The sequence below is a fragment of the Xiphophorus maculatus genome, chromosome 18 (assembly GCF_002775205.1).
Source record: "Xiphophorus maculatus strain JP 163 A chromosome 18, X_maculatus-5.0-male, whole genome shotgun sequence".
Classification (NCBI taxonomy): Eukaryota; Metazoa; Chordata; class Actinopteri; order Cyprinodontiformes; family Poeciliidae; genus Xiphophorus; species Xiphophorus maculatus.
This window is the reverse complement of record NC_036460.1, coordinates 8,817,204-8,836,071: the sequence shown is the minus strand read 5'-3', so window position 1 is coordinate 8,836,071 and position 18,868 is coordinate 8,817,204. Positions and strand designations below refer to the sequence as shown.

General features: G+C 37.2%; 1 protein-coding gene across 13 annotated transcripts in view; it reads left to right on the top strand.

Moving 5' to 3' along the window:
- Positions 1–14,683, top strand: part of LOC102232009 (protein furry homolog) — a 52,852-nt gene extending 38,169 nt beyond the window's left edge. For 6 of the 13 annotated variants that reach the window (XM_023351070.1, XM_023351067.1, XM_023351066.1 and 3 more), the window contains exons 39-63: positions 768–953; positions 1,464–1,662; positions 2,432–2,553; positions 2,641–2,828; positions 2,941–3,035; positions 3,123–3,703; positions 3,812–3,909; positions 4,979–5,149; positions 5,240–5,380; positions 5,863–6,042; positions 6,670–6,834; positions 6,980–7,054; positions 7,140–7,310; positions 7,436–7,444; positions 8,104–8,304; positions 8,795–8,938; positions 9,762–9,919; positions 10,016–10,223; positions 10,878–11,027; positions 11,120–11,218; positions 11,316–11,396; positions 12,685–12,702; positions 12,857–12,967; positions 13,061–13,266; positions 13,362–14,683. In XM_023351070.1, coding sequence (XP_023206838.1) covers positions 768–953; positions 1,464–1,662; positions 2,432–2,553; positions 2,641–2,828; positions 2,941–3,035; positions 3,123–3,703; positions 3,812–3,909; positions 4,979–5,149; positions 5,240–5,380; positions 5,863–6,042; positions 6,670–6,834; positions 6,980–7,054; positions 7,140–7,310; positions 7,436–7,444; positions 8,104–8,304; positions 8,795–8,938; positions 9,762–9,919; positions 10,016–10,223; positions 10,878–11,027; positions 11,120–11,218; positions 11,316–11,396; positions 12,685–12,702; positions 12,857–12,967; positions 13,061–13,266; positions 13,362–13,620 — 4,016 coding nt within the window. In that variant the 3' untranslated portion in view covers positions 13,621–14,683. Of the gene's footprint in view, positions 1–767; positions 954–1,463; positions 1,663–2,431; positions 2,554–2,640; positions 2,829–2,940; positions 3,036–3,122; positions 3,704–3,811; positions 3,910–4,978; positions 5,150–5,239; positions 5,381–5,862; positions 6,043–6,669; positions 6,835–6,979; positions 7,055–7,139; positions 7,311–7,435; positions 7,445–8,103; positions 8,305–8,794; positions 9,596–9,761; positions 9,920–10,015; positions 10,224–10,877; positions 11,028–11,119; positions 11,219–11,315; positions 11,397–11,596; positions 11,601–12,684; positions 12,703–12,856; positions 12,968–13,060; positions 13,267–13,361 lie in introns of those variants that run through there. The other 7 variants (XM_023351068.1, XM_023351074.1, XM_023351075.1 and 4 more) reach the window with 6 other exon arrangements.
- The last annotated feature ends 4,185 nt before the right edge of the window (positions 14,684–18,868 follow it).

The window sequence follows — 18,868 nt, the reverse complement described above, 5'->3', positions numbered from 1 at the left end:
GGTTTTGTATTCAGCACCCCTGAGTACTTGTCTCTGCAAATATCTTTCACAATAGTTTCATCTCCAAGTCTATTTGGGTGTGTCTGAAACCTTATTTCTCTCATTTTTTCCAAAATAGCTCAAGCTCAGTCAGATTGGATGAAGGGTGTCATTAATCATTCAAAGGAGATGTGCAGTGTTAGTTTTCTTCCACTCACAGCATTTTGTGTGAAGGCAAAAATGTTATCTCGTTTTCCACAATATCTTTTTTCACATGTTTGCTGTATCACTTCATGGCTTGTACCCAACTTCAAGCATATCGTTTTATATTTTATCCATTTTTTCTCTGGATTCTGCAGCTCATCTAAAGTCATCATAGGCCTCTCGGCTTGTCTGATAAAGACTTCCCTTGCCTGCACAATCGGTTTAGATGGATTACAATCTATTATAAGGTTTCAAGTCATGACTTGATCTTTCAATTTGCAGAGGATTGACTGAACAGTGCTCTGTAAATAGTTTATTAATTTAAACCTTGTTTTGCTCTTCTCCATAACCACATCCCCTAACTGCCTGGGGTGTACTTTATATTTGTTCACTAATATATTACACCAAGCTTTGGAGGCCTGCACAACTTTGTGTTGGTCTGCCACATAAAGTCCTATTAAAAGACTTTGTTGTTTATGTCTGTAATGTGATAATATGTGTGAAAGTTCACCTGTTTTGAATGCTTTTGTGAGATGGTGTCAAACAGTGCGGCAGCTCATCTGATCTTTGTGTTTGCTTTATAGGCATGGATCACTATCGCCCCGAGGTTTTTGAGCACAGCAAACGTCTGCTCCTTCACCTGTTCATCGTCTTGTTCTGTAACAACAACTTTCAGACCGTTGCATCAGTTTTACTGCAGACGCGGGAAGTCAATGTCCTCAAGACCCTCACGTGCACATCCAGCCTTCAGATGGAATATTCACCTGCAGGTAGTCATGTTTGCCAGCTATCAGAGCTGTTCTCACTCTCCTGGAAGGCTGAATTAGCACACCTCTTCATTTGTCATGTGGCTTTTCTGTCTGGCTATTATAAACTTGAAAGTCAGAAGGGGATGGCTTGCATTCCTCGAAGACAATAGATAAGTTTCTTATCTTGGGGAGAAACTATTTGGACACTGTGCCAAAAGCAATACTGAGTACCGAGGACATCAAAGGTCTTGATTAAAGCATTCCATTCAGCTATTTTTATCCTCCAGTCTAAATTGGGGCCATCTGTTCAAACTTCAATTGGTTCAACTGCTAATCATTTGTCTTGAAAATTGTCTAGACGTTACGTACTGACAGGTTGTATATTGCAAAGGAGCTTTGTTTAATTTATTCTCCAGATTTTTTGCAAAATAACAATGCATTTGTTTTAAATATTGCCGTTAGGTGATCCGAGGTAGATGCTGCTCAAATGGGGCAAACTATTAAATACTTGATCCTTTGTTATGTGTTTAGGTGGCTGTGACTTCCTGCGGGAGTGCCAGGCATCTCCGGTGCCAGACTCTGGGCTGAGCTCTTCCTCCACATCGTCCAGTTTGAGTCTGGGGGGCAGCAGCAGCAACCTGCCGGAGATCACACAGGAGATGGAGGAGTTTGTGAGCTCCTGCAAAATGAATGAGAAGAGCAATAAGCTCATTGAGTTTTTGATAACAAGGTAACCATATTGATGTAGTATTGGGTTTTGTAATTTAGTCACTAACTGTGTATTACAGCAAACGTGTGGTAAAATAATGCCTAGAAATGACGTTGATATCCTGCAGGATGTTCCTGGACGTAGGTCTCCACCTAGTGGTAGTGCTTTTGTATTTCAATTTGTTTTGCATGTGTAAATTGAATGTAACATTTCAGGCCTGAAAATTAAAATAACAATAACAACAGCTGAAATAACAATGATTGAATATTCACAAGAATCAGAACTTTATAGAAACACTTTATGCTTAAATTTTCTTTAAAGTTTTATAACTTTGACTTCAGATAAAAATATGTACATGCACAACCTTTTACTACCCACTTGCCTTGACACAATTATTTTGTTATTGTGAAGAATAAATTACATGTTTTTTGAAGGGTAACAAAATAGAAAATAGTTGATCCTTAAAATGTGTAGAACTGTATCCTGGCAGATATTCAAGACTAAGCTTTACATGTCCAATTTGTATGATTTACAAATCCTTTATCTGAAGAAATCAGACCACTTTTTAATTTCATAAAAACATTGAGTCCATTACAAAGACAAAGACATTTAAAAGTTGACTTCTTTTCATTTTTAATTTTACCTAGGAACGAATTTTAATTATTTTGGCTGGTGTGGCAACAATTTTGAATAATAATGTTTTAGAAGAATAACCTTCCAGCAGAACTACCTTTAAAAAGAGGTTATAATGTGGGTTTATTGTAACAAAACAACATCTTGTTTTTTTAAGACCATATGGACCATTGTGGTGTCATGAAGACATTTCACCAAAGAACCAAGTCTCTAAAAGCACAGCACAACTGACAAACTTTCTGCGGCATGTTGTATCTGTTTTTAAGGAGTCCAAGTCAGGTAACTGGAGTGATCATATTGAGTATTAATCATTTCCAATGCAGTTACAGGAGTTGATTTACTCTTCATGTTCTCTCTTCTGATCAGATTACTTTTTGGAGCAGCAGCTCAGCGAAGTGGCGCTGCAGACGGCTCTGTGTAGCTCATCTCGTCACTATGCCGGTCGCTCCTTTCAGGTGTTTAGAGCTCTTCGTCAGCCCATCTCTGCCCACGCTGTGTCTGACCTGCTGTCGAGGCTTGTGGAAGTCATCGGTGAACACGGCGAAGAAGTCCAAGTAAGTATGTGAATCAACAGTATGTGATAAGGTGTTATATTTATACTTTAAAATACACTAAAAAAGACTCTGGAAAAGGTCTTCAGAACTGATTTGTGTATGTTCCTCTCAGGGCTACGTTATGGAGGTATTACTAACTCTGGAATCTGTTGTGGATAACTTGGCGGAGTGCCTGAAAAACAATGATCTCATGGTTTTCTTTACGAGGTTTGTGCTTCCTCTGTGCAGATTTGTTTCCAACTGGTGTTCTGTTAAGTATCCACTCAGTTTATTGCACTGTTTGTTGAATTACAGAGCATCCTCTCCAGATTTCCTTACCAGTTTTAAACAGCTGTCAAACAGAAAGAGCACAGGGCAGCTCAGCCTGAGGAGAGAAGAACGGTGCAGACATCAGAGGAGCTCTTCTGTCCCCAAAAAATTCGGAGAAGCTGACAGGTGTTCAGATCCTCCTCGCAGTGCCACACTGGACCGCTTCCAAGCCTGCGAACAACAGGTTCTGTTAGCCAGGATGCGAAGCTCGTCTTCATCCAAAGACAACACCACTGACCCAATGAGCATAAACCACCCCAGCAACCTGCTGGCCACCGTCTTCTGGGTGGCAGTGTCGCTGATGGAGTCAGACTTTGAGTTTGAGTATCAGATGTCGCTAAGGCTGCTGAATAAGCTGCTGACCAACATGTCGCTGGACAAGCAGGAGAACCGGGAGAAGCTGGAGAAGCTCCAGAGCCAGCTGAAGTGGAGCAGTTTCACTGGACTCCAGCAGCTACTGTTAAAGGGCTTCACATCCACTTCCACCACGGATCTCACGCTACAACTCTTCTGTCAACTCACACCTGTGTCCAGAGTGCCTGTAGTGGATACATCACAAGCCATAGGTGAAAAGGGAACTCAGTAGATAATTTTAAGATTTCTGAAAGTACTTGCAAGTGATATTTACTTTTTTTAGCAAGTCTAAAATGACGTTTCTTTGCTCTATTTGTCAGGTTTTCCCTTGAACGTTCTCTGCTTGCTTCCACATCTCGTGCAGAACTTTGATGCCCCATCACCTTTTTGTCAAGATGTTGCTGAGAAGATAGCTCAGGTTTGGGCTTGTTGATGTTTTTCCTCACATTACAGAAGTTTGCATTCATTCATCATCAGCATGAATGTTACTTTTATTTTCAGCATTTAATTGTGCATTTTTACCTTTTCTTTTTAGCAACGAATGATTATACAACAAACAACTTCAGTGACTTGTAAAAACAATAATGTACCAACTTAAATGTCCTATCGATCTTCTCTAAACCATACGATCAAACTATGCATATGGACTCAAATACAAAAACACACTTTCACTAATATTTAGTTTAATTTCTTAAACATGTTGCACATTAGTCAGATGCTTTTCGGCTCATTACCTATCAGAAATATTGAAGCTTATTTGAATCAGATTGCTTTTAAACTCAGTCTTAAAATTTTAAATTGGGTTGACGTAGGGGCCATTCCACAACTTTAATGACAGCCTGCTTTATCTGTTCCAAAACTACTTAGATGTGTGTTTGGGATGATCGCCTTTTTGGAACTCCCAATTTCAATGACCTAACACCGAATTAAAAGTGAAGCTGAAAATTTAAAAAGTATTCCTCCGTTATTATGTCATCAATTCAGTGCAGTACACATTAAAACTGGGTCTGAAGGAAACGTAATAGGCTAAAATGAAGCCTTGGGAATGGCTATGATCTCCATCCTATTGGAAATGTGTTAACAATGGTTAAAAATTGAGTAAATGTCAGAAATGAACTTTTTAAAGTGAGCATTACCGACTCATCAAGTATAATTTTTTTTCTGTTTATTATTCATGGCTACAAAAAGAAAAGGGTTTCCCTGCAACGTTCCAAGGGACATTCATTTAGGATTAAATATTATTAGTATTATATATATTTGAGCCTTTATGCATATTTTTGCGTGTGTATAAAATCCATATTGAAATAATATCTGTGCACCTATAATCATGTCTTTTTGTTGTATTATCACTATTCCTGTTAAATGAATAGCTCAAATTTATTATTAAAAGCCCAAAATACATAAACCATGCATGTATTATAAACGTCTAACCAGCGTTATAAACTAATTGGACTGTATATTTCCATATCCTGTGGTGTTTTCTGCAGGTCTGCCTTGAGGAGAAGAATGCCAAGCTGTCCAACCTCGCTCACGTCATGACTTTGTATAAAACACACACCTACACACGAGACTGCTTCTCTTGGGTCAACGTGGTGTGTCGGTATCTCCATGAAACCTTCTCAGACATCACCCTGAATCTGGTCACCTACATGGCAGAGGTGTGTGGAGCTGATCTTTTCTTCCCCCTCAGCTACTGTCATATAGTTTCACCGCTACACGAGCTGAATTTTGTTTAACTTTTGTTGCAGCTGTTAGAGAAGGGTCTCCCCTCTATGCAGCAGACACTTTTACAAATCATCTACAGCCTCCTGAGTCACATGGACCTGAGTGGCATTCAAGCCAAACCCTTCAACATAGAGGTCCTCAAGACAATTGAAAAGTTTGTGCAGGTAAACAGCAGAAACACAGAGCCTATATACATTTTTAGGGCATGTGTGTGCATGAAAAAAACCATGAATAATTTCCCTTCCCTTTCACAATTAAGATCTACTGTGTTTTGGTCCATCTCATAAAATTCCAACAGAACACAAAATGTGAACATGCTTGAGGAAAAAAAAATACTTTTGCAAGGAGCTGTACATAGTGGAAAGACTGAGAGGATCTGTATTCCCTGTTCCTTCTGTAAGTGCTCGTAAAAATAGGAGGAAAAAAGCTGCCTGTGTGTCAGTGCAGTAAATTTGTAGACACACCCAGACTATAAACAGACTGTCTCTGGCCAGGCCTCTGTTTATTCTCATACTGCATTTCATTCCCTCCAGCACCTCTGGTATAAAAATAGAACCACGTAAAAAACACCAAATAAGACCTTTGATAATATTTTTAAATATGCTTTGCATAGGAATCATTGCATGCATGTGTGTGTTTTCTGTAGACGGCCCATTGGAGGGAAGCGCTGAACATCTTGAAGCTGGTAGTTTCCCGATCAGCCAGTTTAGTACAGCCTTCACTCCCACAAAGTGACTTCTCCTATGAAGACACCAGTCGCATGTGGGACCGCTCTTCCAAAGCCTTACCTGGGAAAACTCTGGATTTTCACTTTGATATCTCTGAGGTGAAGCACACGTTCTTTTCTTTTCTTTTTTACCATATTTTGAAGCTCTCTCTGACCCGTTAAAAGGTTTACATGCTTCTGCCTTTGGCCTTGTAACCTCCGAACCTTCTTTTCCTGGGTTTGCTTTTTGTTTAGGTTGTTCGCTTTTGAAAAAGAAAATATTTTTTCTCCTTCGTATTGGTTATACTCAACATCGTCAAATTCCCTTGCGAGTCATTAAAATTGTAAATACAGTTAGCCAAGTGTTGTTAGTGATGTGTGTGTGGGAACAGAACAGAGAGCTATTTATGTTAGTTTATGAATGGCAGGAAATGATGTCACATCTTTTGCTGTTTTTTTCCTCTGTTTTGTGATACACTGAGTTGTACTGGCTCTCCACACTCGAGGTATATTAGACCTGTAATTGAGAATTCTCAGAATACCTGTGTTTTTACACAAAAAACGAAATAAAAACAATCAAATATTGTTATTTACTTTATTTTATCTGGAATCCCTTAGAGACCAGGCAAAGTAGGTGTTTCCATGGAGCCCAAGTCATGGACTGTTAAAGTCTAGGATGTCTTTTTCCCCTTTATGCTTTTCCAGACTGAATATCAATTGTTTCTGCACCTTTTTGTTTGCTTTTAGACACCAGTAATCGGACGGCGTTACGACGATCTGAAGCGTTCCCCGGGTCACGATGTGAGGAGCATGGCCACAGCTGTGACCCGCAGCACTTCCTCCACCTCCTCCGGGTCCAACTCCAACAACGTCCTGGTTCCAGTCAGCTGGAAGAGGCCTCAGTCTTCACAGGTAAGAAAGTCAACCTATTTCACTGGAAGATTGCTCTAAAAATATGGTGATGCATTTTAGATCAATTCATGGACCTTTTTAATACATATCTACAGTGTGAAAAAATGATCTAAATTTGAATGTTGATAGCATTCTCCTTCTGCAGAAAAGAACACGAGAAAAGCTGGTGCATGTGTTGTCACTTTGTGGACAAGAAGTGGGGCTCACTAAAAATCCTTCGGTAATTTTCAGTGATAAAATTTTAATCACTTTTGAATAGACTTTTTTCTAATGCATGTAAAAATGACTAAAGCCTTTCTTTGTAGGTTATCTTCTCTAGTTGTGGAGAACTGGACCTGATAGAGCACCAGCCCAGCCTGGTGTCCTCTGATGAGGGAACCCGTGAGCTCGAGAACATGGACGACACCACCTCCGAGCAGCAGTTCAGAGTCTTCAAAGACTTTGACTTCCTGGATGTTGAGCTTGAAGACGGAGAGGTGAGTCACAGTCATCTTAGCTTTGTTTAAAAACTTTTAGAAGAGGCATAAAGATGCCAATCCCACCCCCACTCTCTGATGTTTGTAATGAGGATTCTGTTTTTTGTCTTATTTGTGCTATCTAGGAGCTGCAGGTAAGTTTTCTCTTGTTGCAGTTTTGCTTGTCGTGCCATAAATAATAAAAAAGGTTTTCTGGTGTGGGTAGTTTAGCGCCTACACTGGTGGCAGAAATATTGAATATTTATGCATGTGTTTCAATTTACAGAGCGCATTATGCCCACTTAAGCAAGCACTGGACACACTGTATCTGAAGCTGATGAAAGAAATAACTTTCCTTCATTTTTGTTCTAAAAACATTCTGTCTATGAATGTTGTTCAGGAAAAATACAAAAAAATAGTTTGATTTTGAAACAAGCCTGTTGCCTGTAATAAGTGGAATAGGTTTGTTATTAAAAGATACAAATCACCTGAGGTTATCATCCAAGGTGGTTGAAGTCTCCCATTTGATCAATTTATTTGGAAAATTGTTGGATTTTGGAAGATCTGTGAAGTCACGTTGTCTTAAAAAATCACTCTGTTAGTATTTTTACAGTGTTATCTCCTCAAGTGTTTAGCTGCAGCTTCAGTAAACTTCATTCAAAAATGTGATAGCCTCATAACACAGTTTGACCCCCAGCTTGTGGTTTTGCACAATGCTTGCATGTATGTTGTTGGGTTAATTCATGTTAAAACAAACCAAGAGCTTCCACCTGCATCTTGATATTTTTCAATGCAAGATGCTTTATTGTTGCAGGGTGAGACTGTGGACAACTTTAACTGGGGAGTGCGTCGCCACTCTATGGACAGCTTGGACCAAAGTGACCTGCAGCCTCTGGAAGAGAGTCAGCTGTCTAGCAGCATGCCCAGCCTCAGTAAGATTACCCATGAAGACTCGGATGAATCATCTGAGGACGATTCGCTTGCGGCCAGCCAGATTCTCTCCCACTCTCAGATCGTAAGTTTATGTGATAATGTAACACTAATTTCAAATCTTAATGAAGCAAAGACTTTTAAACTGTTTTTTTAATGACTTTTTTTTGTTTTAAAACCAGAATTATCTCACATTTTTAAAAACTTTGAAATCTCTGTTCAATTCAGACCATTAGGATTTCTCTCTGTAGACTGTAATTGACATTATTTGTAATTGACATACTTTGAAAAGTGTTTATAATGCTTTTTTGGTACCTCTTATTTATATTATTGTATGTCTAGTAGCAGCTTCAAAACTATTAAAATTTAAAGATATGCTGGTTGTGCAATATAAAATTATCTTCATGTGATGCCAGGCAAAGTACTGGAGCAACTGGAGTTTTCTCAGGCTGTGTAAAGTAAAAGAGTGCTGGTAGTATGTTTATGTAGGGTTCTATTCAAACATTGGCAATGCAGTCAAGAGGGTGGAATATTATCTGGTTTTATTTCACTTTACTGTCTCTGTCTCATTTCAGACTGTCAGCCTTTCTCCAACACCAGAGATCAGCAGCACTGACACCTCCTCTGCCGCTTTTGACACAACCTCGGCAAATTCAACCCCTCTGGGCACCAAAAATCCCAGTTTCGAGGTCCAACTCTCAGAGGACTCGAAGCAGCGGGTGAATAAGGGCTTCAGAGTGTCTGAGATCCTCGGAAACACTAACTCCTGCCGCAGTTCCATTCTGGAATTCTTTACTAATTTTGCTAAATAGTGGCTCTACTGTGGAATTGTTTTGTGTAATTTTCTTCAGCTTAAAATATGCTTTGGGTTTGGTCTCTGTTACATAAGTTTGCATGTGTGGGTTTTTTTTTTCTGTCTTTTCCTGTCTTCAGAGAAGAGCATGGGCTGATTTAAATTAATCAAAGACATGCATGCATAACAATATTGAACTAAAATCTACAACAGGACAATATGCTATTCTTTGGGCAGTCGGCTAGTTTGTGCTTTTATTTATTCATGCCAGAAATTGGTTGAGAGTCTAAAGGGTTAAAAAGAACATAAATAATCTTTCTTTTGCCTGTGTCTGTTTGAGGTAATGTGTATACCTGCTGCTTCTGTGGGGGTGGCTCTGAGGGACAACTAAAAACTCTTGGCATGTCAACAGTCAGGAAAGGTTTACACATTGCCTCTCTGAAAAAAAATGAGTGCAAGGCCATAATCATGGCTCTGTTTAAATATTTAATAATTTATTCATCAATTGGCACAATTTATGCATACAAAATTCACAAGATTAAAGAAAACATCTAAAGGAGAGACCATAGGGTCCAGATGAAAGGTTAGTGAATTATTTTTAAATAGGATATAATCTGTTTAATAATGAAGCATAACAAAGGGAATAATAAATAAATGTATGCATGCATTTCAATATTAATTTACCCTTTGAATTTAGTTACCATCAAGGTTAGCTAAGAAGATGTCCCTCTTTTGTTTTCCAATATGAGGTGTCACAAGAGGATGAAGACGGTAATGTCCATGAGGACGATCTGTCTCTTTCTATCAACGAACTGCCTTCTGAATATCAATGTGGGGATGGCTTGAGTATGGATGTGGCATATCATGACTACAAGGAAGAGCTGGACCTACACTGCAGCTTACCGAGGTACCCAATCACACCTTCAGTCAACCATAAATCTTCAGTTTGTCAGTAAGATTAATTCAGTTTGCCTCATTTTTGAATGAGGCAAATTCATTTTAGTCTTCCTGAAGAGGAGAAAGATGACATGCTGGAGTCCCGCTCTTCACCGCCGCCGTCGCCCTTCTTCTCTGCCATTCTTGCTGCTTTCCAGCCAACAGTGTGTGACGATGCAGAGGAGGCCTGGCGAAGTCACCTCAACCAGCTCGTCTCAGACTCAGATGGTTCCTGTGCTGTCTACACATTTCAAGTGTTTTCATCACTGTTTCAGGTACGATCATCTCACCATAAAGATCGCTTTTATCTTCATTTTGTATTCAAACAGTTTGGAATTAAGGGCTAAACTGTGCCACTATGTGCCCATGTTTATGGTACGGATAAGGAGCTATATTAGGTGGAAGTTAAAAAATTTTTTTAGAAATTAAGACGAACTGTTAAAAACAAATGGACATGTGAAGGCAAAATAAGAAATATATTTTGAAGTGTTTTGGTTTATGAGATTGTAGCTTTATTAGACTATTTTAAGTTGTATTAATTTTCAGAAACTGATCAGTCCTTTTGTCTCAAAATCAGTCTGAAGGGTAAAATCTTGACCTTCCCAGTTAATGGTCTTCGTCATAAAAAAGAAACACCTGAATATTTCTGTCTGTTTCTCAGAATAATAATAATAAAAAATAAATCAAAATGGAGTCTAAATTGTGTCCGGATTAAGGTTAATAAATTAACAGGATGATCAACTGTTAAAAATAATAAGTGTCCATGTTTAGAATAGAGGTCAATCTAAAGATATTTTGTATACCAAATTTCCAAGATCTGTTTACCAGATATTGCATATTTCACTCATAAATTAGAATTTTTTTAATTTTTTGTGAAGAAATTGAATATCTATCATTTTTACAGTCAATGTGTTTTTAATGGTTTCCAGAGTATCCAAGCTAAATTTTGTTCCTTGACGTGCGATGCTGTGAGTTACCTTGGTGATGGCTTGAGAGGATTAGGATCAAAGTTTCTCAGATCTTCTGAGATCCTGGCATCTTGCTCCGAGTGCCCAACTCTGTTTATTGATGCTGACACAGTAAGTAGCTCAAAACGCTTTTTTCAACAATGTACATCTGTTAGATGATTGAAATAAAAAAATAATAATAAAGAATAATGTCTTTTCTACAGATAATGTCCTATGGATTTCTGGAAAAAATGAAATTCAGCGTCCTAGAGCTTCAAGAGTATCTTGATACTTACAACAACAGAAAAGAGGCAACTATCACTGTAAGGAGATAAAAATCATATTTAACAAAATTCATCTGACCAGTTTCTGGTTATTATGCTGTTTGAATCTCAACCACCCTGTCTTTGTTGCTTGCAGTGGCTGGACAGCTGTAAGGCCACCTTTCCCAGGACTGCTGGGGTTGCAGTGACATGCCAACCAGTGGAGCATGAAGAAAAAGTAAAGCATTTTTATTTCAAGACACTGTCACCATATTAAAAATATAACATTGACACAGATTTCCATTGCCTCAAGCCCTTAGCTTTTGTTCACGCAGAAAAGTTGATTTTTGTCCAGAGATAACTGAGAAAACTTGGATTCTGTTCATCTGCTCTTTCATACTGTACTTTCTGCATTGCGGTTACTGTGTGCTACTGTAGCTCTGTGAGTGTTACTTCTTTATGTCACTCAGTTTGTTTCAGCCTCAAATCAGTGCATGCCACATTCCTTTTCTGTCATGTGTATTGTGATAACTGTCAGCTCTGCTCTGCATGTTTCAGCAAACAATCCATTAATCTTCCATTAATCCATCTGTAAACAATTAAAATCAGAATGTTTCACTTTTTAATGCTTAACTTTCCAAAGCATTTCTTGTAATATGAAAATGTTAATTTGTTTGGCTTGTTTCATTTTGTCTAATAACACCCTCCTTTTTTCATTCTTATTAGACACATACAGTACCTGCAAAAGTCATCATAAACCTTGAACTGTTTGTCCTGTTACAAACACAAATATCTATGTATTTTATTTGTATTTTTGATTTGATAGGTCAACACAAGGTAGTTTATGCAGTAATCGAGAACTGAAGGAAAAATTGTACAATGTTTTTAAACCTTTTTGAAAGGTCTTAAAACTTGCTTGAATTTCTAATCATTCCCATTAGGTCAATACTTTGTAGATAGACTTTTAGCTGGAGTTAAAGCTGCAGGTCCTTCAGTTTATTTCTCTAGCAGTGTTACACTTGCATAGAATGATGTTACTTTCATTCTTCTATGCAAAGTAATTCAAATCTATTCAGATTTTCATTTGGATTTAGGTCTAGACTTTAACTGGACAGTTCTAATTAATGAATGTGCCACCACAATCCATAGGAAGGGTATCTTCAGGGTGAGGTGCTGTGCTGAAATAAGCAAATCAGTGAAAATTTAGACTTAAATTTGTTTCTATTTGTTAAAGACAGATTAAAACCTTGTCCTTTCTCTTCACAACTATGTGCTACTTTATGCTGGTTTAGCACATAAAATTCCAATAAAATGCATGGAAATTTGTGATTGTAACATGACAAAATGCAAAACAATTCAAAGAATTATTTCACAAAACACTATTGAATCACAATTCTTCATTTTTCTGAGCATGTTAAACTGTTCAGATAATTTTTGTTCAGTTTCTAATACAAATCTCAATTGCATGGCCTTGGTTTTCTCTTTTCTTATCTTCTTTTCTGCCTTGTAACATGCTTGCTTGGTAGCAAATGGAATCTCTGGCTGTAAGTTTGTAGTGGCTTCTTTTGTTTCTCTGTTTACTTAAAGCTAACATCCTATTTATTTTCATATCAACTTCATCACAATTGTTATGTTTTAAAGTCATCATTCAATATCTATTGTAAGTTTGTGTTTGATCCAAAACCATTTTCCTTCCAGCAACTGGAGCTCTGCCAAAGACTCTACAAACTCCACTTTCAGTTGTTGCTGCTTTTTCAGTCTTATTGTAAGCTGATTGAGCAGGTCCATGCAATAAGCTCGATTCCAGAGGTAGGTCTGTTTCCCTTTTATTGTCTTTTACTTTCAAATGCACATTAACATCTAACTTATGTAAAATTATTATTAACCCCTCCCAATTTTTAGCTTACAAATATGTCTAGAGAGCTAAATGAATTGAAGAGCAACCTGAAAACAGCAGCAGCCTCAGTGTCAAATGAGAAGATTTCTACTTTTGACACTTCCTGCTCTGAGACCATCCTGAGCTCCTCTGAAGCTGCTGTGCAGGCCGTCCTTGAAGGCTTGAAGAATAATGAGTTTTCAAAAGCAATTCTCTATATTCGTGAATGCAGGTGTGATAAGTAAAACATTCTTTTTGATATTCATTCAGGGAATATGTTGTGTTATTTTACCCTAATTGCAAAGGTATCTGGATGTTTGTTTGCAGAACAACGTGGCCTAATGACATCTTTGGCAGCCACTCTGAGGATGAGATCCAAACATTACTGAACATCTACTTCAGACACCAAACTTTGGGTCAGACGGGAACATTTGCTCTGGTGGGCTCAAAGCAGGATCTGACAGAAATTTCTCTAAAGCTGATGGAACTCAACTGTGACACTCGGGACATGATCCGACGGGCCCAGGGCTACAAAACCATTACAGCTTTTCTCCCAGACTCCAGGGTTTCAGGCTCAACTCTCTGATGGCGGTTTGGTAGCGCTCCAAACCTTACTACCTTGCTTGAGGCAGCTGCTGTTGTATCAGATTTTCACTAGAACTTAGCTCTTTCGTTTATGACATCTTTGGCATAAGCAAAACTTTTGACCCTTCTCTGTCTCTGAGAATCAAAATTCTTGAAGTCAGGTCATTCGACATACAGCAACATTTTTCAGTTATTCAGTTAGCAGTTGTATCAAAATTATCATTTTCTTGCACAAATAAAAGAATGTCACTAGACGTATATGCTGCTTAGATGAATAACTGCTCTATTTAGCAAACAGCATACCAAAGTGAAGTTTTTTTTTATTTTAATTGTCGAGGGAAAATGTGCAATCCTTTACTGAAGTGGAAGACCTTTTCTGTCTGTTGAAAGAATGTATTGGAAAACACTGTCAGAAGAGGGCAAAGGGATGAGTTGTTGTTTTATTGTGTTGAGTCCTTTGTGTGTGTTTGAGTGTGTTTAAATGTATTGATTGTGCACGAGTACGTGAATTAAATTATGACGACCATCACAGATGGAATTATCGATTCCGATTTGTATGAGTGGTTCATGTTAAAGTACTCTGATATGGTGCAGATCTACTGTAATGTCAAACCTGCAGCTACCAGGTGGTTTATCTGTTACTAAAAATATCTTACTGTACCTTTAACTGAGTAGCTTTTTGCAAATTATGTTCATTATTTATATTTCAAGCAAGAGAAAAAATATATTATCATCTAGATTTATAGAAAAATATGTTTTGTTTTCTTTGTTATTCCTGCCAAGCTTGCATAATGTATTCACTTTAAAACAAATACTATGAAAATATATATGTAGAAATTATTTTGACTGATGATGAATTGTAAATAGAGAAATGAGAGCTTTGCTCATTAGATTGTATTTTTATGAAAGTAAACTCTACGTTGCACGCAAAATGGGTATTTACATATTTATAAAGCTTCCACAATTGCTGTTATAATTTCTGGCCTTGTAAATACTTCTGTCTTGGCAGCATATTATTTTGTTGTGTTCTCTGATCTTAATAAAACTTACATTTGTTAACAAAATGTTTTTCTTGCCATTTTTTGAAGAAAAGCATTGCACATTTTGGACTCCACAGATTGTTTTGTGCCTGACCAGGAAGCATGCTATGAAAGTACCCAAAAAAGTAAGAAAACTAAACAAAAGATGGAGAGTGAGAAGTATCAAGAAGAAAAAGACCTTGAGAAATGCATCATCCTTTAATTGGTTCATTAAATAGTTTCAAAACTTCCAGGGAATTAACTTGTTGGTCATGAATTATTACTTTATATGTGCCAATATTTTTAAGGAGTTTTCAGAGATGCACTAATCAGAATTCTGACTCACTTCAGTTTCCAATTTCAGTAAAGCTTTGACCTGATTTGATACTGACTGATTCTGAAAAGTGTAAAAAATAATAAAAAAAAAACATTCAAAAAAATATTTTTATTAGCATACCTGTAGTGAGTGTAAATAATCGTTTACAACCAGAGAAGAACAATTGCTGTATTTTGTGAAAGATGCAAAGAAGATGCACAGAGCCACTTGACGAATCCCTGTTCTAGAGTAGTATTTAGATTGTATTTAACAGACACCTGTGTCAGCTCTGAAATCAGAACTTTCAATCAACATTTTTATTTGTAGTTTAATGTATATTTTGGATATTGATAGTAATAATAATACGTTTTATTTATAATGCCTTCTGCATCTCAAGGGGCGTTTTGTACCAATATCTTAAATGATGCCCTCCACAATAAAAAAAAAAGCATAAAACGCTTAAAAAGGGAATATTTTCTATTATATTTTACTTTTTCGTTTTGGTGTTTTTGTCCAAATTAAAATCATAAATGGACAGCTTAATTCCGGTCTCTTATTCTGAAGTCGACCTGAGAGCGCGCCGGAGGAACACTGGGTTCCGGGACGGAGAGGAGGAGGACTGATTCGCTGAACTTCGGTGTTAAATGCGACTTAATTCGGAACATGACGACGTTGGATTTGGAAAGAAGTGACTGTAATAGTATGGAGTGTAGTGACGAGGAAGGAAGGAGTGGTCGGAATGAAGATAAAGAGTGGGAATTGGTGGGAAAGGGTGGAAAGAAGCAGCGAGCTGCTGAAAGAAAGAGAAAAAAAGGAAATGAGGAAAGCACTGAAGACACTGATAATGAAGGAATTGAGGAAGGAAAAGAAGCACCAAAAAGACAAAATCTGAACATTATAATAAGATTTGATGAAGGAGAAGGAGTCAAGAAGATTGATCCACTTAAATTAACAAAAGCACTTAAGACACATGTTGGGGAAATTAAACATGCTAAAGTACTGAGAGATGGAAATCTTTTGATTGGCTGTAATTCTGAAGGTCAGGTTGAAAAGGCAAAAAAGCTTGGATGGGTGTGTAAAGTCAAAATTAGAGCAGTTGTTAAAGTGGGTGAAAAAAGAAATAATGAAAGCAAAGGAATCATAACAGGAGTGCCGTTAAGTGTTGACATGAAGGAATTAGTTGAAAATCTGAAAGAAAGAAACAAGGAAGTAAAAGGAGCACGAAGAATGACAAGGGGTACAGAAAAGATTGAAACAGAAACTGTGTTGCTGGAGTTTGAAACAAAAGAAATGCCAAAGGAGGTTTTCTTTGGCTTGATAAGATTTAGTGTCAGGGAATATGTGCCCAAACCAGTGAGGTGCTTCAACTGTCAGGAATTTGGCCATATTGCAAAAATGTGTAAAGGAAAAAGGAGATGTGCCCGTTGTTCTGGAGACCATGAATATGGTAAATGTGGAGTTGGAGTTAAACCAAAGTGCTGTAGTTGTGGAGGAGAGCATAGTGTCGCTTTTTGGGGATGCGAGGTAATGAAACGACAATCAATGATACAGAAAACAAAAGTTACGCAGAAAGTAACGTATGCAGAGGCGTGTAAAGTAGTTGAGAAAGAGAAACAAACTGGGAAATCTCTAACAGGAGAAAAGCAAGTAATTTCAAAAATTATGGAAATGGTTGAAAAGAAAATTGAAGAGGAAAAAAAGAAAATGGTGACTTTTATTGCAGGAGTTATAAATGCAACATCGGATGTGAAATCAAAAACGGAAAGGATTCAGATTATTGTAAAGGCAGCGTGCCATAGTTTAGACTTAAAGAATATTCGGTGGGAGGACATAAGGGGAGAACTGTGTAGTCAGGCAAGTCAAGAAGGATAGTCTCAATATTACAATGGAATGCCAGGAGTCTTCTGTCAAATGGGCAAGATTTTAAACAGTTTATTTACGAATTAAAAGAAAAACCTGATGTAATTTGTATACAGGAAACTTGGCTGAGGCCTTTTTTGGATTTCAAATTGGATGGATATATTGCAGTTAGATATGATAGAGAAGAAGGAAATGGGGGAGGGTGTCTTTCTCTGATTAAAGAAGGTATTCCATATAAAGTTATTGGAAGAAAAGGAGATTTGGAGTATGTTGCAACTGAAATATGGGTGAAAGAGAAGGTACTGTTGGTTTTAAATTTTTTACAATCCTTGTAAAAAGCTTGAGGTAAGTAAACTTGAAGAGATGGATATGAAAGGAAATGTTATTTGGTGTGGAGATTTTAATGCACATCATTCATTATGGGGTAGTGAAAAAATAGATTATAATGGGAACATTTTAGAAGAATTTCTAGATAGTAATAATTTGGTTTGCTTGAATAATGGGAAGAAGACAAGAATTGATATAAATTCAGGTAAGGAATCTGTACTAGATCTGACATTTGTTTCTAGCTGTTTAGCTCCACTATGTGATTGGCAAGTTAAAAATAAGTCATTTGGTAGTGATCACTACATTATAATCAGCAAAATAAGGATGGGCCAGGTGCATAGGCCTGAAATGATAGGAGGGAAGTGGATATTTGAGAAAGCAAATTGGGAGGAATTTTATAACCTATGTGATAGGAAAATTTTAAATGTTCAAAATGATCAGAGTATTGAAAGTATGAACCGAGTGATTAGTCAGGGTATTTTAGTTGCTGCAGAGGAGGCTATTCCAAAAACATCAGGGAAAAATAGGAGAAAGTTAGTTCCATGGTGGAATGAAGAGTGTAGGATAGCAGTTAGAGAAAGAAATAAAGCATTTAAATTGGTTAAAAGGTCTCATAGTTTTCAACATTTAATTGAATATAAAAAGTCACAAGCCAAAGTCAGGAGAACAATAAGGAGCACAAAAAGAGAATACTGGAGAGGTTTCTGTGACACAATTGGCAGTAGTACAAAACTAGAGGATGTTTGGGGGATGATCAAAAAAATGGGAGGAGATAGAAGGGAATGGAGTTATCCTATACTAAATAAAAATGATACAGTAGCTGTAACTGACAAGGAAAAGGCTGATATGTTAGTGAGAACATTTGTGGAGATACATAGTGGTAAAAATTTATTAGGTAATGAAATGGAGGGAAGGGAGAGAACTAAAAAGGAATATGATGGCATCTTAAGAAGAAAGGAGAATAATAATGATCTGATGAATTATCCTTTCTCTATTGGAGAGCTAAAAAGAGCTTTGGATAGAACTAGGAATAGTGCTCCAGGTAAGGATGAGGTGTGTTATATTATGCTAAAACATGTAAGTGAGGAAGTTTTAAATAAATTATTAATTTTATTCAATAAGATTTGGAAGGAGGGGAGACTGCCTTGTAAGTGGAAAGAAGCTATTATTATTCCGTTGAAGAAACCTGGGAAAGATCATAGTAACCCTGTAAATTACAGACCAATAGCTTTAACATCTAATCTGTGTAAACTGATGGAAAGGATGGTGAATGAGAGATTGACACAATATTTGGAGTCAAAACATTTAATTGCTCCTTATCAGAGTGGTTTTCGTAGAGGGAGAGGAACAATGGATCCTATTTTATGTTTAGAGGATGATATTAGAAAAGCTCAGATTAATAAAGAAACTGTTGTTGCTGTGTTTTTTGATGTGGAGAAAGCATATGATATGTTATGGAGGGAAGGGCTAATGATTAAATTACATCAGATAGGTATAGGAGGTAATATGTTTAATTGGTTATGGGATTTTTTAAGGGATAGAAATATTCAAGTTAAAATAGGATGTCAGTTTTCGGAAATATGTAAAATAGAAAATGGAACCCCTCAAGGAAGTGTGGTAAGTCCAACATTATTTTCAGTTATGATCAACGATATTTTTAAAGAATTATCCATCGGTTTTGGTAAGTCACTTTTTGCTGATGATGGAGCATTATGGAAAAAGGGAAG